This window comes from Chlamydomonas reinhardtii, chromosome 6 (genome assembly GCF_000002595.2).
Source record: "Chlamydomonas reinhardtii strain CC-503 cw92 mt+ chromosome 6, whole genome shotgun sequence".
Classification (NCBI taxonomy): domain Eukaryota; kingdom Viridiplantae; phylum Chlorophyta; class Chlorophyceae; order Chlamydomonadales; family Chlamydomonadaceae; genus Chlamydomonas; species Chlamydomonas reinhardtii.
In genome coordinates, this window is record NC_057009.1 from 6,926,037 (window position 1) to 6,953,234 (window position 27,198).

The 27,198-nt window shown below is 62.6% G+C and overlaps 4 protein-coding genes across 4 annotated transcripts in view; 3 read left to right on the top strand and 1 right to left on the bottom strand.

Annotated features, from left to right (window-relative positions):
- Window positions 1–4: 4 nt before the first annotated feature.
- Window positions 5–4,850, bottom strand: CHLRE_06g296100v5 (uncharacterized protein). Its single transcript, XM_043063503.1, has 13 exons — window positions 4,455–4,850; window positions 4,215–4,319; window positions 3,958–4,087; window positions 3,497–3,680; window positions 3,078–3,143; window positions 2,776–2,865; window positions 2,539–2,582; window positions 2,268–2,343; window positions 1,856–1,993; window positions 1,550–1,675; window positions 1,188–1,325; window positions 732–892; window positions 5–554 (listed from the first exon to the last, which is right to left on the bottom strand). Exons 1-13 carry the CDS (start codon window positions 4,636–4,638, stop codon window positions 407–409), a joined length of 1,590 nt encoding a protein of 529 aa, XP_042924209.1. The 5' UTR covers window positions 4,639–4,850; the 3' UTR covers window positions 5–406.
- Window positions 4,851–6,800: 1,950 nt separating this feature from the next.
- CHLRE_06g296150v5 (uncharacterized protein) lies at window positions 6,801–17,142 on the top strand. Its single transcript, XM_043063504.1, has 17 exons — window positions 6,801–7,348; window positions 7,620–7,781; window positions 8,430–8,509; window positions 9,011–9,085; window positions 9,303–9,377; window positions 9,504–9,583; window positions 9,764–9,869; window positions 10,108–10,155; window positions 10,565–10,732; window positions 10,963–11,010; window positions 11,266–11,418; window positions 12,487–12,645; window positions 14,057–14,226; window positions 14,611–14,731; window positions 14,918–14,980; window positions 15,232–15,339; window positions 15,604–17,142. The coding sequence occupies exons 1-17, from the start codon at window positions 6,982–6,984 to the stop codon at window positions 16,423–16,425; spliced, it is 2,805 nt and encodes a 934-aa protein (XP_042924210.1). The 5' UTR covers window positions 6,801–6,981; the 3' UTR covers window positions 16,426–17,142.
- Window positions 17,143–17,220: 78 nt separating this feature from the next.
- Window positions 17,221–23,122, top strand: CHLRE_06g296200v5 (uncharacterized protein). The gene is made up of 9 exons (XM_043063505.1): window positions 17,221–17,727; window positions 18,086–18,164; window positions 18,528–18,676; window positions 19,175–19,300; window positions 19,731–19,853; window positions 20,074–20,203; window positions 20,543–20,619; window positions 21,160–21,504; window positions 21,664–23,122. Exons 1-9 carry the CDS (start codon window positions 17,530–17,532, stop codon window positions 21,685–21,687), a joined length of 1,251 nt encoding a protein of 416 aa, XP_042924211.1. The 5' UTR covers window positions 17,221–17,529; the 3' UTR covers window positions 21,688–23,122.
- Window positions 23,123–23,170: 48 nt separating this feature from the next.
- The window catches only part of CHLRE_06g296250v5 (uncharacterized protein), a 7,242-nt gene continuing 3,214 nt past the window's right edge, over window positions 23,171–27,198 (top strand). The window contains exons 1-9 of the mRNA XM_043063506.1: window positions 23,171–23,295; window positions 23,379–23,532; window positions 23,751–23,828; window positions 24,087–24,377; window positions 24,880–24,984; window positions 25,474–25,551; window positions 25,862–26,042; window positions 26,319–26,368; window positions 26,973–27,056. Coding sequence (XP_042924212.1) covers window positions 23,201–23,295; window positions 23,379–23,532; window positions 23,751–23,828; window positions 24,087–24,377; window positions 24,880–24,984; window positions 25,474–25,551; window positions 25,862–26,042; window positions 26,319–26,368; window positions 26,973–27,056 — 1,116 coding nt within the window. The 5' untranslated portion in view covers window positions 23,171–23,200. The remainder of the gene's footprint in view (window positions 23,296–23,378; window positions 23,533–23,750; window positions 23,829–24,086; window positions 24,378–24,879; window positions 24,985–25,473; window positions 25,552–25,861; window positions 26,043–26,318; window positions 26,369–26,972; window positions 27,057–27,198) is intronic.

A 27,198-nucleotide genomic window follows, 5' to 3' on the forward strand; every position in this document is an offset into this window, starting at 1 on the left:
CCACTAATGGGGTTAGGGCGTCCCGGCTTTGAAGCATGCACCCAGCACATACACTGCGACAGGGCAGCGCGTAGATCACGAGAGCATGGATTTGCACGGATCAAATAGAACCAACGGGCGCAGCCAAAATGCGCAGAGCAACCGTGGAAGCAAAGCAACGGCGAAGTAGTTATGTATGCTTGCGTTGCTTTCCGGTGCTCTCCCCGCACATTGCACAAAGGCAACACACAGCGCATACGATATATACACGTACACGATTGCACAAAGGCAACACACAGCATACGATATATACACGTACACGATCATCACCCGGTACCCGGTCCCTTCAAGGATGCTAGTCGTGAGGCATCACCGCGCGCGCAACCCATGCAGTGATGCATGTCAGCATCTATTGAGTTGTTGTTATTTAGTAGCTCAGGCCGGGCAGGGGGTCGCAGCCCTCCGTCATGCAGGCGGTCAGCTTGGTGTGGTCCAGCCCCAGCAGCTTGAGGACGGTGGGCGCCACCTGGCGCGTCTCCACACGATCCGTGACGGTCATGGGCTTCTGGCCGGACCTGCGCGCGCGTGTTGGAAGAACGCCAAGGGACAGGCCGATTGGGTTGTGTGCATATGTATCTCGTAGCATTGCCCCCGCAAGCTGCTCCCATCCACCGCGCACGTGACCATCCCACCGCACCGCACCACGTCCGCATCGCACAGCACCGCTCAGCACGCGTGACAGGGCGACCTACTTGGACACCAGCAGCGCCACGTGGTTGTCATCGTCGTTGAGGCCGCCGTGGTCGCCGGCCTTGGAGTGCTTGGCGGGGTTGCCCACGTACACCACACCCGGGATGACGCGCGTGACGATGTGCGGCGCGGTGGGGCTGGTGGCGGGGTCGCCGGCGAACTCCTGCAGGGGCACGCGCACATACACACACACATACAGTAACGCACTTGCTTGGCCGCAATGAATGTGATGGCGGTGGTACCATACAACGACCGCACATCCATATGTGGGGAAGAGCACCAACTCAGCGTTGCAAATGCGCTGATCAGCTGATGTGTGTGCGGGCAACCGGCAGCGCAGTCCGTGTCTGGATTGTGCCTCCACCTTCCGCAACCCCACCCACCCCATACCCGCACACACATACGGCACACACTCACACACACACACCATACCCCCCCCCCACACACACTACCCTCACCAGCAGGGCCGGGCCGTAGATGACCTCCGCAATGCCCAGGGCCGTGGCGTTGGCCTCCAGCGCCTTGACGGCGGCGGCAATCTGGGAGGCGTCCTCCAGCCAGATGAGCGACACCGTGTCCTGCGTCACCTGGGCGGGCTGTGGGTGCGAGCAGCGGGAGCGGGGGCCGGGGGCGGGAGGGGGGGCCGGGAGGGGGGGCCGGGAGGAGGGGCCGGGAGGAGGGGACGGAAGGAAGGGGGGCGTCAGAGGATCGAGCTACGTTAATGGGAAGGAATGAATCAAGGGTGCAGGCTGGTCTGATGGTGTGGTTGCGGGCTGTTGGCACCCAAATAAACACACATGCAGCCCGTGCCCGCGCGCACCATGACGCCTGCGGCCTTGAGGGCGTTGGGCACCAGCGTGTCGGGCAGCAGCTGCAGGTCCGAGGCCTTGCGCGGCGCGTTGCCGTGCTTGGCCGTGACAATGAAGGCGGTGTTGGGGGTGCGGCCCTGCGCGCACGCGATGCGTACACACGTACTCGTGTGAATGCATGTGAGGTGGTGCGCGAGTGTGTGTTCGTATGCGTGGCTGAGCATTGTGTCTTGTGGCGGCGCCCCCGGTAGAGCATACAGAACTCCCAGTACCACTCCCAGCAGCACAACGCAACCCCAGCCGTGGCCAGCACGCACCGCCACATCGACGTAGGCGGCAATGCGTCCCACGAAGCCGTCCACCTCCTCCAGGGCGGTCAGCATGCTGGCGGCCGGGGTCATGCCGTCAGCCTCGTAAGCAACGGGGCTGTACAGCTTGGCAACGACGGACACGGTCTGCAGGCGGTGGCGGGTGGGTGGGGTCGGAGGGGGCGGACGGGGGGGGGCAGGCGGGTTGAAATAGCTTGGTTCGGGCGTGGCATGAGTGCGTGCGTGCTACGACAACGGATGTGTCGTCGGATTGGTTGCAGGGTTCGGCGGTCACCTCGTTGGATACATGAGACAGCCGCACGTCATTGCTAACACCACTCGCCTAACTTTTGCATTATTCGGCACAGCTGAGGTTGTAGCCTGCGCACAGCAGGCACACGCCCATGTCGTGCGCACGCACCTGGAAGTTGCCACCGAAGATGGCGGGCACACCCCAGCCGCTCTGCGGGTTGCCCTGGTAGTCAAAACCCAGGGCCCTGCAGGCATCACGTACGAATGAGTGCCGTACATCACGTGTCAGGAGCTGTTACTGCTTTGGGTAAATGTGATGGGTGGGGACGGAGTATAGACGGAAACGAGGATGCACGTAAGGATGCGTTGCCAACTTGTGCAGCCTAATAACTTCCCATATTGCCCACAGTCCAACCGCACACGCATGCACCAGCACCCACCAGCTGCTGATGGCCTCGGCATGGAGGGCGTCGTACTTGGGGATCTGGAGAGGGGCCACGGCGAGAAATAAACCGGGCCAAGACGGGGAGGGGGTTCGTTGCAGTAGTGGGTGACAAGTAAGGCGGAAGCGAATGCGGGCAGCAACGCTTGCCTGCAGCCCACACTGACAATACGGTGCCGGCGGATTCCAGTGCATGTGGTGCATTCCACGTGCCCCCGCGCCCCTTAACCCGCACCTGCTCAGCGACGTGTGTGTAATCTAGCCCCATGTAGTCAGTGTTGATCTCGGGCGTGTACAGTTGGTCCACCCCCATGCCCGAGGGACCCTGCGGGCAACGGCGGTGGGTGATGCAGGAAAGCCGTGACAAGTTGGGAAACATTAACAAGTCACTGGATGGCTGATGCGCAAGCTTGCATACGGTAGCCATGGCATGCGCGCCAGCGGTATGAAATTCCGCGCCGGCGGTAAACAAAATCCCTACCTGAGGCCATCGGAGCGCCTCCAGCCATTGCCGTATTGCAAGCAGCACCCACCCACCTGCACTAGGTCGTAGGCGGGGTGCTTATCCGTCCACGCGGTGCGCAGCCCAGCCGACTTGGCCACCTGTGGGCGGCGCGAGTGCATGAGGGCGCGCGTGCGGTCGTACGGGCGTGTCAGCACATACGGCGGTACCCAAGAGCGACGGTCACCTCCTGCCTACTTCACCCGGTCCATCGATGCCACCTCCCAAGAGCGACGGCCCAACGTCGACGAATCGAGCTCATGCCGCAGAGGTGGATGGCCAAGGCAGTGTGCGGCGTGCAGGATAATGCCCATGCATGACACCCGCGCACGCACACGCACGCACACGCACACACACACACACACACACACACACACACACACACACACACCGCATGCAGACACAGCACGGGGCGCACACACCTTTCCTGCGCTCTCCGATAAAGCAAACTCACCTCAAAGATGGTGTTCGCCGTGAGCAGCTGGTGGGGGTAGACGGGCTTGCAGTCCTTGTCCAGCGGCAGGTTGGCGGGGTTGATGGAGTCGCCGTTGATGCCGGTGCGGCCACCGTTGGGGTCAGACAGGTTGTAGTCGAGGGACTCGTCAAGCACGAGCTCGCAGCCGGGGGGGCCGGTTGGCCTGGGACAGAGTAGATGTGGTGGAGGGAGGAGCGCGCGTTTGTACGGTGGCTGGGAAAGGCACGCATGCACATATGTGCAGGGGGGGAGGCGCTGGCACCGTCCACCGAGGGACCATGGCCTGATTGCCAGGCCTCGCCCTCCAGATAATCCTCATTAGCGATAGAAATGAATAGAGGCCCCGTGTCAAAGCTCCATTGGCACGTATGGACCCACTGACTGCGGCCCCACTACGTACCGTACCGGTACCGGTAAGGCACGTACGGAGGCTCACTTACTTGCTGCCGTTGCAGGGCGTGCCGGGGCACCACAGGTCGCGGGAGTAGCTGTCGTCATAGTACACGCCGTGGCTCTTGCTGCTGCCACCCGTCAGCAGCGCCAGCACACCCGGGAAGGAGTCGGTGATGCCTGCACAGCGTGGCGCAGTGAAGCACGCACGGTTATAATGCGTGACGTGTTGGTGAAGTGGGAAGTGGGTACGCTCAGCCCTTCCTGAATCTTTAATGGATCGGTCTATAAAGGCGAGTGGACGCACCCTTCACGAAGGCCTGGGGATAGACGACGCCGGACATCGCCAGCTTTGCCAGGGCCGACATGGGCCGGTTGGCGAGCCACCAAGTCAGGTCACCAGAGTGCAGGCCTGCGAGCAGATGTGAAGCAAGCTTCAGGCATGGCTGATATTGGTTGCACACGACAGCATCCCACAAATGCATGCAAACTCGTTCAACTGGACCGCGGAGCAAGCAACTAACGTGCACGGTCAAGGCATGCGCACCGTCGATGCTGAGCAGCACGACGTGCTCCACCTTGGACTCGCTCATCTTCTTAGCTGGAGGTGGCCGGTGCATGTAGCTCTTTGCGGGCGGCATGCGATAGGACGCAAGCGCTGGGCTTGCGGCCAGGGCCAGCAAGGCGCCGAGCAGCGCAATGGCCACGGTCGTGTGGGGCTGTGTCGCCATATTGCTGCGTATACTCGAACAACAATACGATTTCAGATTTTTCGATGTTTTATATAGTCATACTGAAGCTCATCTCGTCCACAACCGCCGCCAACCGGCATCGGATCCACGAATTGATCCCCTTCTGTACTTCTTTCGGGCGAAATTGTTGGACAAATGACGTGTGCAGCCATGATACGCTTGGCACCACCGGCTGGGCACAAGCGTGATTCCCAACGGTATGGACGAGGCACGAATGCATGCTTTACGAACGCATGCTTTACGAACCGCTTCGACATCAATCGCCGCTCTGGAAATTGATGTGCGATTGGAGACCCCTCAGGCCGCCTGGCGTTGTGTGCTCAATTACTTTGAAAGGAGGAAGGGGAACGGGCACAAACCCTCCGGGGCACATGCTTGCAAGGGGCGGGTGGCGTAAGGCACGCGCCTATGGGCGTACGGGTCGGGCAGCCCGCAAGGGGAGTTCCGCAGTTCCGCGAAATCAGAGTGCACGTGGGCGAAGGGCAACAGATCCCGAACAGGTTTACGAACTTACAGGCCCAAGCTGCCGCCCAAGCGAGCCCTGGACCTCTGGTTTCCCCCTGTGCCATCATGTCTGCCTCGGCGCTGAACTTAGGGCAACAGGGCAGGGGTTCCGCTGACCAAGGGGATAGGACCGAGTCTCGCCAAGCCTAGTGCTTGCTTGGTGCGGGAGGAGTAGTGGAGCGCCTTATGCACGGCAGCACGGCGGGCCACAAACCGATGGGAGCAAGCCTACCAGAGTAGGGCAGGCCGACGGCGCTACCGACGCCAAAACGGCCAAAAGTCTCTCCCCGTGCCTTTTCGCCTATCATTGAATTGCGTAGATGCGCATTTCATATAAATGTGCATCCGTCGCCGCGGCTTGAATCAAGCCCCTCTCCTGCCCCTGACCTGGCCATTGCCAGCATGCTACCGTATAACGGATGAGGCTTACGACCTGTAGTGTTGGTGGCACGTACATACGTTATCATGTTTCAACGCGCACGCCTCAGCGCCTGTGTCATGGCCTCATGGATGGGCTTAGCCGACCCAAACGGCAGATCCCCCACTCCTGCTGCGTGCGGCCGCGTGTCTCACTCCCACCTACCAGTGCCTGGATCCAGCGAGTGTCAGAGCATTCATTATGGCACATGCCGTTCGGTTGTTGACGGCTGTGAGGAGTGTGAGCCTGTTCGGTTGACCAGCTCCAGGCTCGATGGGCGGCGTGGTTCCTCACGCACGCATGCAGTGTTTCAGCACTGCTGTATGTGGTCCCGGGCAGGTCCTTCCTTGCTATGCTCCACCCCTCGATTTACATCAGGGCCGCACCCATGAGCTTAACTGACACGTCGGCATGCCCGTGTTTTCAAGCTCCTTTTGCTAGGCTTTGCTGGGCCAACACCCTGTGAGGTCGCGCGTGGAGTTCCCCCCGCGTGCCCGCAGCTGGGCCCCGGCGCCCCGCACCCTCGTCAACCCGAGAGCGGCACGCACAAATGAACGATTCAAACCTGGATCCATGGTCAGCCCCAGCCACGCCCCTCTCCCCAAAGGCCCCACCCACATTTCCCCAACCCCGCCTCACCCCAGCGCCCCTGGCCATGGATGCCCCAACGCACCGTTCGCAAAGACAAATAGCAGCACACACTGTTACAAGTTCATTTGGCTATGTGCCTGTGGAAACCGACCCCGGCTATGTCCGGGCGATGAGGTTGTTCGGCCTCAGACTGTGGAGGGGCTCAGCCCCTTTTCCCGTGACCGGGGAACACTTGTCAAGCTCCTTTGCCCAGGGGTGGCCCTGCATAGCTGCCCGAAACAGACCGTAGAGTTGGGACTCATTGGGGGCATAGCCTGAGCCTGGGAATTACACCACTCATACTAGGGTTAGAACGGTCGACAGGCAGGACCTCGCGAGCTGGCACGCCAAGGAGCGCAGGATGTCAGAGTTGGGGGATGTCCAAGCCCAGTGGCTGTTACCCGGGACGGGTCTAGCCTCTGCGGTCAAAGGGGGGCCTATAGTAGGGTACTGCCTGCGACTTGGAAAGCAGCCGAATGCATCGCGGCCGAGGGCGGCCCAAGTCACTGAAGGGGGAAGCGATGCCACATGCGATGGGACGGCGTGGCATGCCACAACCTTTCGCCTCTCTGCTTGATAAAGTATGGTAAATTGCTTCACGTTTACAATTTTGCCTTGGCAGTAACGTAAAACTGTGTAAAAAGTCCACAGCGACAGCTCTCGCAATGCGCTCTGGCCCCATGGCAGCATTTAGCGATTCTAGCTTATAGGCTGAATCATGATTAGCTAGAGATTACTAGGACAGGGAAACAAACCGTGGCTCGCACCCCATGCTCAATAAGTCCAGCGCCGCGCTCGGCTGCGACCGCAAAGGTCGTCTAGCAGGGCGATGCTTTGTACCAAAGCTGCAGCCCGCTCGCCTCGGGCTGGCGCCGTTGCCGTTGCTGGGCGTGACGAGCTCGCCAGACACGACCGCGCGTCTTCTGCGCCCCGCCCTGCTGTCCCGCGTGCCCCGCTCGTTACCCGAAGTCGTCACTGCCGCAAAGGCCAGGGCTGCTCGAGCCAAGCGCGGCTCCAGCAGCTCGTCTAAGACTGCGGATGGCCGCCACGGACCGCGGCGCGGCAGTGGCAGCAGCACGTTAAAGCTGCCCCCCTCGTTCCTGCCCTCGCCGGAGCAGGCCCGTGCCATCGCCACAGGTGAGGCCTCCCCCGCCTCCCTGGACGGGTTAGTGGGCTCCCCGGTAAAGAGACCGAAGGGAGACAGGGTGTGCTTTGAGGGAAGCTCGTGAGCAGAGGCAGAGCCGGCAACAGGAGCGGCGAGCGAGCAAACCGGGGACGGCAGCCACCCATGTGTCCAACGCACGCCCCCGACATTCGCCTTGCCACCCCGCCCCCCGCCCCCCAAAACCCCACGCTCCCCCTTCTCAATGCCCCCACCTCTCTCTCCACCCCCTGCCTCCGGCCGCAGTGTTGTCCGGCCGCAACCTGTTCCTGACGGGCTGCGCCGGCACAGGCAAATCCGCCACGCTGCTGGCCCTGCGCGCCCACCTGGCCGGCAGGTACGGCGGCGAGTACGACAGGCGGGTGGCGGTTGTGGCCATGACGGGGCTGGCGGCAACCATCGTGGGAGGTGAGCCAGGGGGGCGCAAGGGATGCCAGGACAGGGTGTGCAGGGCCACACGGAGCCCGGGTCGGGACGCTGGCAGCATGGGGGTGGGGCACGGGCACGGGCGGGTAGTGGACTGGTGGCAGTGGCGGTGGGGTGGGGGTGGTGGGGCAGGTGCAGGTGGAGGTGAAGGTGGCGGTGGTGGTTGGAGGTGGTTGGAGGCATGCCGAGGTGGGTCGGGAGGTTGAGGGTGATCGGGCGTGGTGGGGTGACACGGTGTGGTAGACAGCAGGCCCCGCGTCCGGCAGCAGCGCAGGCCGCGCAGCATCAGGCGCTGGCGCGGGCGGCACCGCGGCAGTCACCACGGCTGTGGGGAAGGGGGCAGACCTGGGGGCTGGGGCGGCTTGTGGCATCCATGGGTAGGACCTTTGCCGGCCGGGGCCTGGCCAGCCGGCGCGGCGCTGGGGGAGGCGTATTCGGTGAGGGTGGCTAGGATGGCATGGATGGACTGGAGGAAGCATGTTTGGAGCGGGGCTGAAGGCGTCAGCGCATTTTCAATCAGCTCCGATGGGGGCGTGACGCGTACGTCAGGTGGGAGTGCATGCGTCCCGCCGCAAGCGCACGGCGTGATATGTTGTGGTTGACCCTCCAGCCCCGTGCTCCACCCCGCAGGCATCACCATCCACAGCCTTCTGAAGCTGCGGCGGGTCGATTCGTTCCGCGACCTTGAGCGCATGGTCAACGACCCCACGGTGAGGGGCCCAAGGGGCAGGTTTGTTATGACCATTCCCGGTAAGAAACGATGAGGAGCGGGGGGAAAGCCAGGGAGAGCGGGAGGCTGCGGGCTGTGGAGGGCCGGGGGCCCGAGAGCAAGGGGCAATGCAGCTCGCAGCTGTTCGGGGTTGGGAGGGGGATGGGGCGTTTGGCTGTACAAAGCAGTCCATTTCTGGACATCCTACCTGCTGTGCGCCTTCATCCCAGCTCCATGTTGACTGCCGCTCCGCGCACAGTCCCCACTGCACCTTTACTACGCTCCGCCTCCTGACTTTGCGTGCCTCACTCCTCCCATTTGGGTTTGGTGTACATGGCCGCTCATGCCCACCTGTGCCCCACCCCACCTCTACCCCACCCCCGGACGTCGGCACTTCCCATCTTTGATACATACCGTTTGCATGAATGGCTTCCCCCCCACCCAACCTTGCACCGCCCCCCACCGCCTGTACCTCCCCCGCCTCTCTTCCCCCTTGCCCCAGGTGCTGTCCCAGCTGTTGGAGCTGCGCACCCTCATCCTGGACGAGGCGGGCATGATGAGCGCCGAGCTGATGCAGGTGTGGGGGGGGGTTGCAAGGATGTTTGGAAAAGCGGTACAGGATGCACTGAAGACTGCAGACGAAGTCGGGGGGGGGCGGAGGCGAGGAGGCGGGGGGAGGGGAGGCGGTCGAGGCGGTCGAGGGCGGCTCTCTTTGCTCCAGCCCAAGAGGCAGCCTTGCGTGCACGCTGGCCTACCGCCATACTTGACCGCTGCCCGCCCTCCCCCTGGCGTAGGCTCTGGACTGCTACCTCACCTGCGCAAGGAAGAAGGCGGCGGAAGAGGAGGCGAGCCGGAACAAGCTCAAGGGGGTGGGTGCTGGGCATGGAAGCATGGGCTGTGTGTTTGTGTGTGTCCGTTGCAGGACTCGCGGCACTCAGGCGGACACGGCACCACCATTCGCGCCAATTTGTTGCGCCCGGCATTCTTACGCACAGGAAGCCAGGGAGGCATTCCTGGCGCGGTTCGATCAGCCCTTCGGCGGCCTGCAGATCATCCTGTCGGGCGACTTCTTCCAGTGGGTATTCCGGTAGCTCAGTTTTTACATAACAAACTGCGACTTGTGCAGCTATAAGTACACGCGCCTTCGCTGCGCGCCGCGTCAATTGCGTGCATGCTTTCTTCTGCACCTGCACCGCCACATGCACCGCCACCTGCATCACCACTTGCACTGCCACCGTCACCCGCGCGCCTGCAGGCTGGCGCCCATCGAGAACAAGGACCCCGTGGGCCACACACACGCCACGTACCGCCCCCCGACACCCTCCGACCAACCCTTCCGCAACCGGGGCTTCATGTTCCAGGTCAGCGGTGTGGCGGTGCCGGCCCCGGGGGTGGTTTGTTTGACAGCACACACCACACGCACAAACACTTGCGTCTTTGGCTGTGCTGCTATGGGACCTGCTGACGTCTCTAACCTTGCTCTCTTGCTCGCACGCTCCCCCGATGCATGTGCACATGCGCACACATGCGCACGCACATGGTCACACACAAACACACGGTGTCGACCCTCCCTCTTGTGTTGTCCTAACACGCACGCAGGCGCCCGTGTTCCAGTACGGCGGCTTCACGCTGGTGGAACTGACCAAGGTGTGCGTGTGTGTGTGTGTGTGTGGGGGGGGGGGGGTTGTTAGGCTTGGAGATGGGAATGGTTGGAATGCAGCGGCCATGCGCTGGAGTGCAAGGTAGCGGTCGCACGCTCGCGTGCAAGGGACTCCTGCAACGAGTATGGCGGGACGCGCGCGTGCGGACGGTAGGGGCAGGGCGGTCTGCACGTGCGATGTGGTTGCCTGCACGAAGTCGCGTCGGCCTGCAGCAGCACACGCAGCACACCACACTGCCGTACTCACCCAGCACCCGACGGGACATGCCTCTCCTTGTTGTTCGACGATGCGCACACGCAGCCCCCTGGGACTGCATGAAAAACCCTCTTACACGCACACGCTCCACATACACAATTCATCACACATACACATTAACATCACACCGACACACACAGGTGTACCGGCAAGACGAGGTGGCGTTCGTGGACCTGCTGAACGCGGTGCGGTGCGGCCAGGAGGCGGCGTGCGCCGAGGCCAAGAGGCAGCTGCTGGCGCAGTGCGCGGCGCCGCTGGACGAGAGCGACGGCATCAAGCCCACACTGCTCTACTCCAAGAACGCTGACGTGAGGGACTGGTGAAGGCGATGTGTGTGTTAAAGAGCACAAGGAAAACATAGCGCAAAGACAGTGTATGTGTGTGTGTGTGCCTTGCTCATTTAATGGTTTTGATGCAATGGTGTGTCAAAGAAACCAAAGGCAGGCTTATCGGCCACATGCGCACGCACGCGCGCACACACACACGTACCGCACATCACAGCACCAACACTCACGCGCGCACATGCATGCATGCGCAGGTCGGGCAGAAGAACGAGGAAGAGCTGCAGCAGCTGCCCGGCAAGCCGGTGAGTGGGCGGCACTGCGGCGGGAAGGCAGGCGGCGGACTGCAGGCGGCGTTGGTGTGCGCAGTGGGCATGGACTGCTGGCCGTTTGGACCTCTTCTATCCTCCCGCACGACACGACAACTTTCTTTCATTGCGTACCGGTACAATCGAGTACCATAATCGCTGCCAAGATGCACGACGTGCACGGCTGCGCCGATTCCACAAGCGCACACGGATGCCACGCTGCCTTGCTGCCTTGGTGCGCGGCCTGCACAGGTGGTGTTGGATGCGCTGGATGCGGTGCGCGTCACGCACGATCCGCCGCTGTCGGTGTACCAGCCGCTGCGGCAGGAGGGGCTGGTGGGTGACGGCGCGTGGGAGGGGCTGGCGGCGGCGCTGGAGGCGGCGGAGTCTGACCACCTGGTGACGGTGAGAGCGGGTGGGAGGGCGGGTGGGAGGAGAGCTGGAAGGAGGAGCGACAGGATCGGATGGACTGCGGTGAAAAACTATTGCAGAATTAAAGATTGCATGACGGCGCAACCCGCGCCCGGTTACGAAGAAATTGGATGTGCACTTACTTGCGCGTTCTGGCTACGTGCTACGTCGCGGCCCAATGCCCGCAACCTCCGGCCGTCGTTTTAGCCTTAATGAGGTACCGTACTGTATGTTAGGGGGGTTTCACATGTGACATGCGAAGCTAGCTTCGGGTCGAAACCAGGTCGAAACCAGGTCGAAACCACCCCCGAAACCAGGTCCGAAGCCAGCTCGCGAATCCGGGTCCGCAGCCCGGATTCGCCCAACACACATACTTAGTTTCGAGACGTCTGAAATTTTCTATACTATTTTCTTACCCCAATCATGTGATATCAACCACTTGGACGCCGAAACCCTCGCGGCGACGAGCATTGCTGTGTGCCGTGGAGCAGAGTGCGCTTATAGTTGCGACAGCCTCCATCAAAATGATTATGATCTTCATAATATTATATTGTAGGTGGGAGCGGGGCTAGAGCATCCTCCATGAGCGCGCACGCCTCGCATGTTTCGACATGTTGGGCTTTCCTAGCTCCTGCACGAGGATTACACCGTGGTCGCAGCAACTATGCAACAACAACGCTTCAAAGCACTATATGTGCCATACAGAATGTTCGGGGGCGGTGTATGGAGCGAGGTGGACTCGGCATGTCGCGGTTGCGGGCGAGTCACGCATCGGGAACTCACTATGCGTGTAAAATAAGAGTATGGGAGCGCTGGGATTGTATGCGGAGACATAATTCGGCCCTTCCAGAGCTGGATTGGCGCCCACCCAAGGTGGATTCGAGGCAGCCGCATGTGAATGGGATTCGCCCCTGGCTTCGCCGAAGCCAGGTGGATTCACCGAAACCAGGTTGTCACATGTGAAACCCCCCTTAGTCTGCCTGCCTTTCGTACAAGACTGTCACCTACCCTCTGCCCTGACCTCTGCCCTGCCCTCTGCCATCTGCTCTCTGGTCTCTGCAGCTGGCCGCGCACCTCCGGTCCAACGCCGCGGCGCTGCGGCGTGCCAAGGAGCTGCGGGCGGCGTGGCAGCGGCACGCGCGTGACCACCTACGCACCGTGGCCAATGGCGGAGGCGGGCTCTTCAGGGAGTGCCAGGCGGCGGACAAGGTGCAGCTCAAGGTGTGTGTGTGCATGTGTGGTGGGGTGTGTGTGTGGGGGGGGGGGGGTTGTTCAGGCGGAGCTCTGTGGGTGTTGGTGTGGCTGTTCGCAATGTGGCGGCTGCGTTCCGCATTGCCGTTGCCGTGTCGCCTGCGTGCCCGCGACTGTCCTGACTCCACCTCTTGACATCCCACCTCACGTAAACCACACATGTACACACACTTTCCCTTGTGCGTCTTAACTGAACCACGCACACACACACACACACACACACACACACACACACACACACACACACACACACACACACACACACACACACACACATACACACACATGCCACGACCGGTTATACCAAATCAGGACTGTACGCGGAACTATGGGAGGCAGCGAGGAAGCACATCGACGAACGCTACGGCCTAAACCTGTTCGACAAGTTCTCATTTGAAGAGGCCCGCTGCGCGTTCAAATACCGCTGGGGCCTCTCCTGGAATGCCAAGCGGGCCGCAAGAGTAAAACACCCCATGCCCGGCTGCGCAGGCGGCGAATGCCCCCTGTGCCGCGGCGACGACGGAGGCACGCACACCCTGGGCGGCTGCACCCACCCACGCATGAAAGCAGCCTACATTGCGCGTCACAACCGCGCTGTCCAGCGGATAGCGAAAGCAATTAGTCAGGGCCACTATGGAGGCTGCGTTATGTACATGGACGCCGGTAAGGATGCCCCCACTTACAGCGGGGGAACCCGCATCCCTGCGTGGATGCTCCCCAGCACGCCAGAGAGCGTGCGCAAGAAGCTCCGTCCAGACCTGCTGGTCATTCCCACACTCCGGATGCACAGGTCCGGACTGCCAGCCCGTACACCCCGCACACGCCGACAAAGGAGCGCTCATAAGGTCTACGTCATAGAAGTCGGATACTGCTCGGACCTAAACCACCCGGATAAACGCGCAGAGAAACTGCAACAACACGAAGACCTCGTGGCCGCTCTCCGCGACGCTGGCTGGGACGTGATGTACAACCCAGACACTGTAATTAGCCTTGGCCATACTGGCACGGTCACACCCCACCTTCATGCCCTCCTCAAAACACTCGGATGCCCCACACAGTCCGCACACAGCACATGCCGTAAACTAGTGCAGCACGCCGTCCACACCACAACCGCCATCACAGCCCTCCGCCGCGAAATCTACAGCCACAAATGGCCAGGGAGACCACCATAAAACCGTATGACCCGCTGTGGGAAAGGGGCCAGGCCCAGTACGCCTAGGCGCACTGGCAACCTCCCCTCTCTCACTTGGGGGACAGGGGCTCAGCGGCGGAGACCATCTTTGCGGTGGTCTCTCACGCCCTCACACCCCTACCTCCGCAGAACACGCCCTGTCATGCAGGGAGTATCTATTATTATTATTATTATTCCACACACATGCAGGTGGGCGCCCAGGTGATGCTGGTGTGGAACGTGGACACGGAGCAGGGGCTGGTCAACGGCAGCCGCGGCGTCGTGGAGCGCTTCGAGGTGGCGGGCGAGGGCGACATCAGCCGCGCCGTGGCCAGGTCGGGCGGCGCCGACCAGGTGGACTGCGGGCCGGAGCTGCGCGAGTGAGTCGGCAGGCCGCGCAGAGGGGTGCGGGGTTGTTGATACCAAACCAAGCCAAAGTAGCGGAGCATAAACCGAAATCAATGCAAAAGAGCGAGGAGGGCGAGGGCCGCTCAGCGGCGGGCGGGGGCCGGTCTAAATTCAGAATCAGAATCGTTCAGATCGTCCTTGAGCAGCTGCTGCGGGCGCGGACGCTGCGGTGGTGTTGCGGACGCTGTCGCTGGTAGTGTTGCTGCTGCGGGTGCTGCTAGTGCCGTGTTGCGCCTTTTGTACGCCAGGGTGCCCGCCATAGTGCCATAGCTGTAGCTGTGTGTGTCCGCCGCGCAGCGAAGCGTCGCAGTGATGTGTGCACCTGTGTGCGGCGCGCTGTCGGCCCCGCTGCGCAGGTGGTTCCAGCTCAACGGCCAGGTGCCGGTGGTGCGTCTCACGAACGGCTCGGAGGTGTCGGTGCTGCCGGTGGCCTTCACCTCCAATGTGCCGGGCTACGGCGCCTGCGTGCGCGTGCAGGTGCGCGCGTGTGTGCACGTCCGGCAGCCGCCTGCCAGGCTGTGCGCGACCCCCGTGGACAATGCTTGAGAGTTGAGACGCCTGACTTCTCAGGGCAGTCGCTCCTGTCTTCCCTGTGTGCCACGTTTCATGCATTCGGTCCACCCTCGCAAACGCCGTTCCCTACCTCCCCCTCCTTCCTGCCAGGTGCCGCTCAAGTTGGCGTGGGCCATCACGGTGCACAAGAGCCAGGGCATGACGCTGGACAAGGTGGGTCGGGATGAGTGAGGGGAATGTACTTGTATGTTAGAAAGCAAGCACAGCTAGCGTGGGCGGTTCTGCGTGTTTGCCAAAGTGTGTGTGCGCTGGATGCATTGGCGCCAACGGGTATCAATCTGGGAGCGTGACTAGGAGGGGGGCATGAGGCTGTGCAGGCACACACGTGGGGAACACGCACGTGGCGTCGTGCCATGCTCCCACTCTCCCGTCCGTCCGCCCAACCGTCCAACCGTCACGTGCAGGCGGTGGTGAACCTGCGTGACTTCTTCGGCCACGGCATGTTGTACACGGCCCTCAGCCGCTCGCGGGGCGTCAAGGGCCTCCAGATCACCGGGGACAGCTCCCGCCGGGTGCGTGCGCGTGTGCGTGCGTCTCCGCACGTGTGTGTCCCCCTGTCCACAGGCGCTGCCGCGCGCTGCACGCACTCCTGCCTGTTGTTGTTCCAGTGCACCGCGCCGCGCCTGGTTCTGCCCTGTCAAGGTTTGATAACTGGGCACTGGATGGCGCAGATGGCAGAGATGCGTATTGGCGCAGCCAAACCACCTCGGACTGATAACTGGCTGCGGTGTGTCATACACTCATACTGCTCTGCTCTGCACTGCCTCGCGTTGCAGATGGACGCGCGCGTGATGAGGTGGTGGGAGGCGCACCGCGCGGGCCGCCTGTACGTCAACCCCGACGCCCGCCCCGACAGCCAGGGCCCCTGGTGCTGGCGCGACCCGCTGCAGCCCTGCAGCAAGCCGCAGAACGCGGCGGCGCGGCTGTGGTGGGAGCTGGGGCCGGAGCGGTACCACGAGGCCACGCGGCAGGAGCGGGAGCGGCAGGAGGCGGAGGTGCGCGCGGCGGAGGCGGCCGTGGCTGCAGAGGCGGCTGCGGCAGTGGCGGAGGCGGCGAAAGCGGCGGAGGCGGCGAAAGCGGCGGAGGTGGCAGCGGCGGAGGCAGGGGCAGAGCCGGAATCAGAGGTGGTTGTGGAGGTGCAGGAGCTGTTGCCGCATGAGCAGGCAGCTGCAACAACGCTAGAGGTGTTCACGGATGCGGCACCTGCCGAGGTGGCGGCTGAGTTGCCGCCGGCCGTCGTTGCAGCGGGCAGCCTGCTTGGCGCGCGTGTGGCGTCAGGGATGGAGCCTGTGGCAACGGCAGCTGACGTGGTGCCGCCATCAACAGTGGCTGCGGCAACAGCCGTGGCGCCACCGGACGCGGCTGTGGCTGCGGCTGCGCCGCCCGCTGTGGTTGGGAGTCCGTGGCGTCAGCGGCTGCGGCGGCAGCGGCAGCTGCTTGGTGGGGTGGAGTCGGAGTTGCAGCTGCTGGTCACGCGGCGGGGGGCTGTGCGCAAGGACGAGCTGGCGGGGCCGCTGCGGCGGCTGGCGGAGCTGCGGGCGGAGATGCTGGCGCTTGAGGAGGAGGAGGAGGAGGAGGAGGAGGAGGAGGCTGCTTAGGGCGTAGGCGTAAAGGCGTGAAGGCGCGTGGCTGTAATGGGTTGGGTATGGGGGCGGTGTGGAGGCTGTGGGGGAGGGGCCAGCAGCGTGGGCACCGGGAGGTGAGTGAAGAGAGAGGCATGAGGGAGGGGAGAGAACTAGAGAAGGATTGTGAAGAGTGGTGGGTGAAAAACCGTGCGGAGTGTGTTGGGTGCATGTTCAAGTGCTGGGGTGAACGTATTTCAAGAGGAAGGGGGCGTTCCGTTTGGAACGGACAGTGGAGCCCAAGGTGGTGCCCATGAGGTAGGGTCTATGGTGTCAGGACAATGGTCCGGTGTTGTGCCGCCCGTGTGGAGGCCTGGACGGCAAACACGACGTCGTGTTCGAAAGACTGGGAGGTTGGGCACAGAGGCTGGGCGTTTGAAACAAGATGAACTAAAACATTCCCCAGCACCCAGGTCAAGAGGGACCATCTCCGGCTCGGTTGGCAGGACTTCGGTGAGACTGCTGACCCCAGGGTCGTCTGCGCAAGCACCCAGCCTGCAGGCGCCGAGGCGCTCAAGTTGATCCTATTGCCACGAGTATGCTCTCAAATGTACAGGTCCGTGACCCAAGCGAGGTAAATCGCAAGCCCGGAGCGGTTGTTGCGGTTTTGTTGCTCTGCAAGGCCGTGCAATTTTTTTCCTCCAGCATTGCAGGGAGGGAGCGCTACCTGTGCCATGCCGAAAATAACGAGTTGTGCATGACGAACACAGGCGCATCAGAGGTTCTCGCACCGGCCCATTTCCGTCACAGAAGACGTCATCGGAGTTATTACATCAGGTTTCTAGCTGATAAGGAGCGTTGCAATAAAGTCCGCTCCCTGGCCCTGGGGTCCATAAACAGACCCCACTGGAACGGCCACCTCCATCATAAAATACATTCTTTCTTGTTTGTATGAGTGCAAGACTTGTGGGGCCCACCAAAACAGCCCAAAAGCGGCGTTGCATTCTCATCACATTCTTCGCCATATGTTTGGACAGTTGGTCCAGGAGGAGCGCAGCTGTGACCCGCTCTAGCTTCTAACATCAAACACACAACGAATAGCAACAGACCGCCACTCGGTTGTGTTCGAACGTCTGAGCTATGGGGAACATCTGCGGAGGCGCGTCAAGCGGCGGGGTGGACGCCCCAGCGGGCGGCGTGGGCGCCGGCAAGTACAGCCATGGGCCGCTGCTCGCAGCCCGGGCAAAAGCTGCCAAGGACTTGGATAGCTGCAAGAAGGATGAGTTTGCCAAGAAGTACGACATGAAGAAGCTGCTGGGGAGAGGGGAATACTCCAAGGTCAGTTGCAGACCGGGTTGCGCGCGAGACGTCAGGAGCCCAGAGCCCAGGCAGCCGTATGCCCGGCACTAGGATCTTTACTGGCCTTGTGGTGAAGGGTCTGCGACAGAAGCATGCCTCGTCACTGCGGCCAATCGACCCTGCTCCAGCGCACGCACAAACGGTACTCCTGGTCAGCGGCTGACGGCGGGCGTGCTGAGCGCCCCGGTCATAAGCGGGACATGGTCATTTGGGGCCACACCGCGACACCGTATGGCCGCATGCATACATGCAGTGTAGTCTTGACACGCGTGGCCCCCACTCTCCCTGGAACTGGCACTGGCTGAGTGATTTGCGGCTCGCTCTCACAAATCCACAGGTCGTGGAGTGCATCAACATGGTGGACCACAAACGCTATGCGGTCAAGATACTGGAGAAGGCCAACACGGAGCGGGAAGGTGCGCCCGGGGCACTGAGCCGTGTGGTTGGCGAAGGGGCTTTTGTTAGGGCCTGGGAGCGAGACTTACGGGGTGTTGGAGGGCATGTCCTCGCACGGTCTGGACGGCTGAGCGGCGGCCCGCCTGGCGCTGGGGCCCGCAGGCCGCCGGGGTGTTGAAGCTGTGGTGCTGGATCCCGTGGAGTGACACACCTTGGCTGAGTGCACAAGGCCCCAGCCCCCGGACCGAGTGCGGCGGCTGCGATCAGCACACCTCCCCGCCACTAACTGCGCACACCCGCCCTCTTCCCTACGGGACCTCGCCAACCTGCCTTGAACCCTGTCCCATCACACACCCGCCCTCTTCCCGCGCTGTCCCCCGCAGCCGTGGTTCATGAGGTGGCGGTGACGCGCATGCTGGCGGGCTTCAGCCACACGGTGCGTGTGCACGAGGTGCTTGAGGACAAGCACTGCTACTACCTGGTGCTCGAGCTGTGCAAGGGCGGGGAGCTGTTCGACCACATTCTTGCCAAGGTGGGCGTGGCGGGCGTGGCGTGGCGTGGGGGACAGGGGGCGGGGAAAGGGGTTTGTGGCTTTCGCCGCTCCATTCGACCAGGGGGGGGTGTTCCACCATTCCCCACAAGGAATGATGGGTGGTCTATCGTCCGCGGGCGATGGGGCAGGAGATGGGCGGGCTGTGCTGGGTTGGGGGCCTGGGGTGGGGTGGGGAAGGGCTGGCTGGGTTCTGGGTATGCTGGGTGGCGCTGGGCGGCGCATCTAAGGATGGGACACTGTGCGCCGACGTGCAAAGGTCACTCCGTCCGACGGCGGCCTGGAGGTGCTTTAAATGGGCAGCTGTGCCCGGCGCTGTGGGAAGGCGGGGAATGGCGGCGCTGTTGAAAGGCGACGGCGGCGGCGGCGTTGGGGCCGGAGCGTCAAGTCAGCCTGTGCCATGACAGCACCGCCCAATTCGTGAGTTCACCTGCGTTGCGACGCTTGCTCTCATTCTCAACCTCCTCTCACCACCCCCAGGGCCATTACTCGGAGGCTGAGGCGGCGGCTGTGATGCGCGTGCTACTGGACTTCACGGAGCACGCGCACCGCGAAGGCATCATCCACCGCGACCTCAAGCCCCACAACATCCTGCTGCTCAACGAGGTGCGATTGATGGGGGGTTGCAATGGTGCGCTTGTTTGTTTGTATGTCGTTTGTTGCAATGATGTTTAAAGAAAGCGGTGCAGGATGCACTGAAGACTGATGGCTGCAAAGGGGGGGGGGGGCGGCGGCGGCGGGGCGAGGGGAGCCGGGGGCAGGCGGAAGGGGGCGGTGCGGCACGGTATGCCTCACATGCGCTCACCCGGACAGGTGGCGAACAGGCTGTGTCGTGAGGAACCCGTCATGACCATGCATGCACTGGACAGCACCGCTTAACCCCGCCCGCGTTGGATAGGTTGGGTCACTGCGCATCCGGCCCTCCCTCTCATTCCCTTGTTCCGAGTGACACACACACACGCGTCACCGTCCATGCGGCCCCTCCACACACTCTCCTCCACCTCCCCGCTCCTCCTGCCGCTGCTCCTCCTGCCAGGTGACTGATGAGCACGTGCTCGACTCGCCCATCCGCATCATCGACTTCGGCACCAGTGACTACTGCGCGGACGGCGAGCGGCTCACACACCGCGTGGGCACGCCCCACTACATCGCGCCCGAGGTGAGCGGTTATGATTTATATTATTCATGATACATGATTAGTTAAGGAAGTGGTAGACGGTAGGCAATCGTTGGGAACAGCAAACAAGGGGTGGGGAGCTGGCGGCCAGTCATGCAGGCGAGGGAGGGCGGCGGTGGGTTTTAATTTCGAGGGCGGGGGCTGACAGGAGCACAACCAGGCGGGAGGTAACTCTTTCGACGCTCCGCTTTCTCTCCTCCAGGTTCTGAAGGAGGACTACGACAAGACCGCTGACATCTGGTCCCTGGGGGTCATCCTCTACATTCTGTTGTCGGGCTCCATGCCCTTCGGCGGCCCCAACCCGGAGACCATCACCAAGATGGTGGCGGCGGGTGAGCGTGCCAGCAAGCAGGGGGGGGGCACGGGGATTCAGGGCCCTGGGCGGGAGGGCGGGACGGGCTCGGGGTAAGTGTGCGAGCTGTGGGAGGGCTGCGGCGCAGGCTGTGTCTGCGGCCCTGCGGGAGACTTGAGGGGAGCTGCGATGTCCAGGCAAGCGCCATGGACGATCGGTGCTGCACCGAGACTGCGACGTGGATACCGGTACTGCGACGTGGACCGGCGTGACGGGCGGCTGTCGGCTTCGCGGCAGCGGGTGTCTGACGCGTGTCTTCCACCAGGCCCTGCTGCCCCCACCCGACCTCCTACGTGCGTGCTCTCGCCCCTCCCTGTAGGCAAATACTCAATGGAGTCGGAGGTGTGGAAGGGCGTGAGCGGCGAGGCCAAGGACTTTCTGGCGGCTATGCTGCAGGTGGGTCTGAGGGCGTGAATGGCGTTATTGACGATGCTGCTAGGAAACGAGTGCGCACGATGCCATTAGAGGTTGGGCGTGTGTGGGCTGCAGGGGCTGGAGGGGTGCACTCGGACTGGGCAGGTGGGCTGTGGCCTCGGGCCGTCACAGCCTGGCAGGACACCCGGCAGCCGTTGTCATTCGGTTTCCCAAGCACGCGTAGCTGTTTAGGCACACCGTTCTTGTGATGCCGCCTTGGATAGCTGGCCGGGGGGAGGGTTGTAAATACCAGCCCAAACTAAACCAAAACCAGCGGAGTACAGGCAGAGGCGTTATGGGGGCAAGGTCGCGCCGCTTCAGGATTCCAGCGCCATCCTGCAGGTCTCCTGCGTTGCCATGATATTGCATACACTCGCTCCACCAACGCACCTGCACCCACACTTGTCGCGCCCACGCAGCCGCGCAGCCACACAACCGCACTCATGCACTCACGCAACCACGCATCCACGCAATCGACCCAACTCCCCAGCCCCACACAACCCCACGCCGCCGCTTGTGCAGATGGACCCGGCCAAGCGCGCAACCTTGCAGCAGCTCAAGAACCACCCTTGGTTCGCGGTGGCGGAGGCGGGGGCGGCAGCAGCAGCGGGAGGCGGTGGTGCGGGCGCGGGCGGCGGCGCGGCCAACGGCAAGGCGGGCAAGGCGCTGGCGCCGCCGCGGGACAATGGCGACAGCGCCTTGGATGGCAGCGTGACGCAGAGCGACTCCAGCGAGCAGGAGGAGGCGGCGCGTGGCGCACAGGTGCCTGCGGCGGCGGCGGCGGCGGCGGCGGGTGTGGGTGCGGCGGCAGAGCCGGAGGCCAGCGGGAGCCACCCGAAGGCGGAGGGGGTTCTGGAGCCACAGGCGGTGAGTGGGTGTTGGCAGGGCTCGGGTGGGGTGGGGCCGTAGGGCTTGGGCTAGGGAGCGGGTATGGCTGGATTGGCCGCAACCTAGCGTCAGGTAGTGCTACGTGCCTTGGTGCGCCGCCAATAGCCTCTGTGCCCTGCCACTTGGCACATCTCACAGGTACAGCTGGGCGTGTCGGCCTGAGCTGGGTCTGGCCTTCGATGCACAGCAGGGCAGCGGCACGGGCCGCGCTGCATCTCGCAAACTTCACCCGTTGCTACCACAATGCGTTTACCTCGTCATGGTTGGGCATGGATCAGTGCCGAACGCACTACAATGATGTCAGAGAATAATGCAGTTTTGCAAACGATGTTAGCAAGAGCGGAACTGGCTTAATGAGAACTGGTAGTACATAGGCAGCGGCTTCTGCTGATGTGCCTGCAACTGAAGTGAACAGTGGCCGGGGCTGTGTGATGGCTTGGGCGGTTCGCAAGAAGGGGCATGACAAGCGGACCTGACCGGACGCGTCGGGATGTTTGTTGTTGTGATGTGGTTTTGCTGACGCCGAGGCCGCAGTTGGATGTGGCCTTGCCTGCTGCCGGTGCGCGGCGGTTGGTGCGGGCGTTGAGGGCTGTGCAATTTCGAGTAGGGACGCCATCGCGCGAATGCATTGTTGCGTTGCTGCGGTGCAGACTGCAGACGTCAGGCAGCAATCGAAGCCCGGCGGTCGCATTTTGCCGCGGGTTTAGCAGCGACAGGCCGACAGCACTTTCCAGGCGGCGTTGGGCGGAGGGGGTGCGCCTCCTGCCCTCCTCCGTTCAGGTCACAGCGGCGCAGTGCTGTGATGTTGTCAGTGGCGGTTGTGCTGGCACTGTGAGCCTGTGAGCTTTTGGGATTGTCGAAGCAGTGGTGTTGAATGTGTACGCGTGTGTGGCAGCAGTGAATGACGTGGCAGTGGTGCAGACGAATTGGGCTGGGCCGGCCTGCGCTGTGTTATGACGGCTAGGCTGGGCTGGGCTGAGCTGGGCTGGGCTGGGCTGGGCTGGGCTGGGCTGGGCTGGGCTGGGCTGGGCTGGGCTGGGCTGCTATTGGTGTGCCAGGTGTTTTGTAGCAAGGAATTGTGACATGCGGACTGTGATTTTGGTTTGCAGATTGGGCGCGAAACAAGATGGAGAAATGCGTGTTATGCGGGTTATGGGTGCCTGCGGCTCGGTGGCGGTACTGGTGGTGGCTGACGCGAGGGGCGGTTTGGGGGTCTGGAGCTGGTGGTTTCGGCCCTGGCCCGACGATCCTGGTATCATGATCTTGGTAACTTGGATGTCACCTTCGCGTGGCGGTCTAGTAGCATGTGTGGCCTCCAGGTGCAAGCGTCTAGGCTGTCTGTGTGAGATGGCACGATACTGGGTGCCGATGGTGATGCAACTACCAAGGCGTGCCGGTACATGCCTGACGGCACGTTATCATAAACGGATTATCTCGTAGCTGCCAGCATCTGTGAGACGGGCAGGTCATGTGGTGTTCCCTGTCGTCTTATTGCGGCCCCTGCAGCATGGGCTGGCGGGGCTTCATGGCGGGGGCGGGGCTTCATGGCGGGGGAACTTCATGCGGAGCACATGGTGTCACTGTGGCATACACCGAGCTCAATTGCCTGTGGTGTGATTTCTATAGAAGTTTTACTTACTTTAGGTGCTAGTAACGTAGTACCCACATTGCAACGATGCTCCTCCAGCACTCTTTGCCGCCGCAGCGGCGTCATGCTTCGTTCAGGACCTCGCCTCAATCGGTCAGCGCTCGGATTAAGCATGTACTAAGGTAATTCTATGGAAAAAGACATCTTGTAACGGCAGAGGCCATGCGTTATTGCGCGCAAGCAATTGTTTTCGGACGGGTCGCAGGTCAACGAGCCCAGCTGTGGAGGCTGAGCCCGCGGAGACGAAAGCCGAAAAGCCAAAGAAGCAAAAAGGCGAGAAGCAGCCCCAGCAGAAGGGCGGCAAGCCGGCTCAGAGTGCGTCCTCACCGGAGGAGGTCCGCGCAGTTCGCCTGCAAAAGGTACCTAGAGAGACGTCTGCATACTTTCCTATGCATACAAACTGACTCGTCGCAGCGAGGTGGTACCGGAACTTCCGGGGCCGCCACGATGGCATGGATGTTGCGTGTCTGCACCTGGCTGGACCCCCGGAAGTCCTCGCCAGGCCCGTGCTGTCGCCGTGCATGCTCTTGCAAGACTCTTGCTCTCTATAACCATGCCAATGCTCCTTCTCCTCCAGGTGGAGGAGCTGCGCGGTCAGGGCCAGGAGCCGTATGCGTACCGCTTTGACCGGACCCACTTCACCACGGAGCTGCAGGTAGCTGTGGCAGCAGTGGCGCAGTAGCAAATAAGCGACCGCAGGGGGTTAGTGGTAGAAAGGTGTTGTGGGGAAGCGGGATGGCAGCACGTATGGCACTTCACGAGCGCATCATCACGCGCGCACCATCACCGCGGCCCGACCTATAAAGAACCGCCGCGTGCCTTGCGCCTCCACCTCTTCCTCCAACCCCACCTCTCAGCCCACTTCCCATCTCCTCCTGCGCTGCCCCACCACCAACAAAAAACAACACTACAGGAGCAATTTGCGGCGCTGGAGAACGGTGCGCATGACGAGAGCGGCGCAGTGGTGTCCGTCGCGGGCCGGGTCGTGGCCAAGCGCGTTATGGGAAAGCTGTCTTTCCTGAGCTTGCGCGATGACAAAGGCCAAATCCAGCTGTACGTGGAGAAGGCGGGCCTGGATGCGCAACAGCCGGGGGGGTTTGACCTGGTCAAAGGCCTGGTTGACGTGGGCGACATCGTGGGCTGCACCGGCGGCCTCAAGCGCACAGACAAGGGGGAGCTGAGCGTAGTGGCCACGGGGCTGCAGGTGCGTGTGTGTGTGTGTGTGTGTGTGTGTGTGTGTGTGTGTGTGTGTGTGTGTGTGTGTGTGTGTGTGTGTGTGTGTGTGTGCCGACTGTGAGGGAGGCGGGGTGGTGTGGTGTGGTGTGTGTGTGTGTGTGTGTGTGTGTGTGTGTGTGTGCATATACCAGCCCAGGTGGGCGAGGGGGTAAGCCGGTGTGTGTTAGATAGAAAGTTGCGGGAAAAGGGGTGTGTATTTGGGTTGGTAGGGCTGTAGCCGGGGCATATACCAGCCCAGGTGGGGAAGGGGGGGGGGTAGCCGGGGTGTGTTAGATAGAAGGTTGCGGGAAAAGGGGTGTGTATTTGGGTTGGTAGGGCTGTAGCTGGGGCAGGGACGGTCTGGATGAACCGCCGATCACCCACGATTCGCTTACGTGCTGTCCCTTTCACCTGCTCCGTCGCTAGTTCGAGTCTACTCACTCAATCCTGGACATGGCCCCACATCTCCCTGCCCCCTTTCCTGGCCCCAGGTTCTGACCAAGTCGCTTCAGCCGCTGCCGGACAAGTGGCACGGGCTGGCGGACGTGGAGAAGCGGTACCGGCAGAGGTACCTGGACATGATCATGGCGGCAGAGGTGGGGAGGAGGAGGAGGAGGGACGGGGGAGGAGGGAGGAGGGGAGGGGAGGAAGGAGGGAGGAGGGAGGAAGGGGGGAAGTTAATTATACTTGGTAGTGGCGAAGCCACTGATGACTAGGGCTGACAAGCCCTTGTGTTAGGTGAGCGCGTTTCACACGCTCACCCCTAGGCACGCCAGACACAGCAGGGGATAAGGCCCCAGTCCTGGTCAAGACAAAAGAGACACACGGGGGGAGGAGGGAGGCAGGAGAAAGGGGGAGGCAGGAGGAAGGGGGGAGGGAGGAGGAAGGGAAGAGGGATTGAGGAGGCAGGAGGAAGGGGGAGGGAGGAGGGAGGAGAGAGGACGGTGAGGAAGAAAGGGAGGCGGAAACACCAAGCCAGCGGAGGTCGCGGTTGGGAGAGTGGCTAGGGTTATGGGCTTGTGCTGCCCTGCCCATGCGCACGGGATGCCGGCCCCCCACCTACCACGGGTGCATGTCTGCTTCAGGTGCGCGACACGTTCCGTGCCCGCTCCAAGATCATCTCGTGCATTCGCCGCCAGCTGGAGGACCGGGGCTTCCTGGAGGTGAGAGCGGACTGCGGCTGTCAGGGTGGTTCGGAGCGTTTTTTTGGGGGGAAGGGGAGGTTATGTTGTTCCGTTCCCAAAGAAACCAAGCCCCAGGCGGTGCTGACGGGGAGGTGTGGCGAGGTGTCATGACAGGACGACACAGCGGTAGGCCTGACGCCCGCTGGCGGCAAGCGCTGCAGGAGGTGCCGACCGGCCTGACCGCCGGCACACGCCTCATATACATGCGCACCGAAGTCCTCCCATTCTCGCCGCTCATGCACTTAGCACGCTCCCCACCCCCAACTTCGCACCCTCTCTGACCACTTAGGTGGAGACGCCGGTGCTGGAGTCAGTTGCGGGCGGCGCCGACGCGCGGCCGTTCCGCACCTTCCACAACACTCTGCGGCGCGACTTCACTCTGCGCATCGCCACGGAGCTGCACCTCAAGCGCCTGGTGGTGGGCGGCTTCGAGCGCGTGTTCGAGCTGGGCCGCATCTTCCGCAACGAGGGTGCGGAGGTGGAGGCGGGCGCGGCAGGGGGAGGGGCGGCGGAGGAGGGGGAGGGAGAGGAGGGGCGGGGGTGGGCGGAGGAGGGTGAGGGGGGAGGCGGAGGGGGGGGGAGCTGGAGGGTGGCGGTGGAAGTGGGGGTGGGGGAGATGGAGGTGGGGGGCTCCCGGATGGGCGAAAGGGATAGCTGGGTTGCGGTGTAGGCGTTCCTGGCACGTTTCGCATGCACGCATGCTCAAGCACTTCCCCGCCCCCGTCACGCTCACCCTCACGCTCCAGGTGTGTCCAGCCGCCACAACCCCGAGTTCACGTCGGTGGAGATCTACCAGGTGGGAGGGTGTGCGTGTGTGTGGAGGGGGGGGAGGAAGGCTAAACCGAACCCAATGCAAAAGAACGAGAAGAAGAGCGGCCTATGCTTAGAAAACGGAGTGGCACTCGACTGTAGTCCCGATCGCCGAAGTGCACCGATGTCCGAGCTGCCCATCAAACCATCCCGCAAAACCAGTAACATGGTGGGAGGGGGGTTGGTGGAAGATGGGGTTGTGCCCTGGGCGGCTGTTTTTCACCGTTCGTGTTAAGGACCGTACAACGCTTAGACGCAGCCCATTGTAAGGGCGTAAAGCGGAGTGGCAGAATGATGCCCACATACAACTCGCGGCTCGCATCCCAGTCAACCGGAGCCTCTTCACCCTTCCCAAGCCCCACCACCTACTGGGCTCTGGAAAACGACCTGCCCCCTCATCCCTTGGTTCACAGTTAACCCTCATCCCTCCCCGGGCGCACGACCCCGATCTGCGGCACCGAAATGCCAACATCTCCTCGTCGTAATCAACCATGCATGGAACCCACCTGCTGCCCCCTCGCCCTTTTGCCCCTCCCGGCCCCTCTCCCCGCCTCTCCCCGCCCGGCCCCCCCCCCCTGCCTCTCCCGCAGGCCTATGCGGACTACAGTGATATGATGGCGCTGACCGAGGACCTGGTGCGCGCCTGTGCGCTGGCGGTCAAGGGGAGCACGCAGGTGGGATACGAGGGGGAGGGGAGGGGAGGGGAGGGGAGGGGAGGGGAGGGGAGGGGAGGGGAGGGGAGGGGAGGGGAGGGGAGGGGAGGGAGGGGAAGGGAGGGGAAGGGAGGGGAAGGGAGGGGAAGGGAGGGGAAGGGAG

What these genes read in the sequence shown, in the direction of transcription:
- CHLRE_06g296150v5 (XM_043063504.1), top strand. Translation starts at nt 6,982, where the DNA reads ATGCTCAATAAGTCCAGCGCCGCGCTCGGCTGCGACCGCAAAGGTCGT. An exon ending in TCTACTCCAAGAACGCTGAC is followed by an intron (nt 10,733 to 10,962) that starts GTGAGGGACTGG and finishes ATGCATGCGCAG; the next exon opens with GTCGGGCAGAAGAACGAGGA. An exon ending in GCGCCTGCGTGCGCGTGCAG is followed by an intron (nt 14,732 to 14,917) that starts GTGCGCGCGTGT and finishes CCTTCCTGCCAG; the next exon opens with GTGCCGCTCAAGTTGGCGTG.
- CHLRE_06g296100v5 (XM_043063503.1), bottom strand. Translation starts at nt 4,638, where the DNA reads ATGGCGACACAGCCCCACACGACCGTGGCCATTGCGCTGCTCGGCGCC. An exon ending in ACACACACGTCGCTGAGCAG is followed by an intron (nt 2,583 to 2,775) that starts GTGCGGGTTAAG and finishes GCCCCTCTCCAG; the next exon opens with ATCCCCAAGTACGACGCCCT. An exon ending in TCAAGGCCGCAGGCGTCATG is followed by an intron (nt 1,326 to 1,549) that starts GTGCGCGCGGGC and finishes TCGCACCCACAG; the next exon opens with CCCGCCCAGGTGACGCAGGA.
- CHLRE_06g296200v5 (XM_043063505.1), top strand. Translation starts at nt 17,530, where the DNA reads ATGGGGAACATCTGCGGAGGCGCGTCAAGCGGCGGGGTGGACGCCCCA. An exon ending in GGCCAACACGGAGCGGGAAG is followed by an intron (nt 18,165 to 18,527) that starts GTGCGCCCGGGG and finishes TGTCCCCCGCAG; the next exon opens with CCGTGGTTCATGAGGTGGCG. An exon ending in ACATCCTGCTGCTCAACGAG is followed by an intron (nt 19,301 to 19,730) that starts GTGCGATTGATG and finishes TCCTCCTGCCAG; the next exon opens with GTGACTGATGAGCACGTGCT.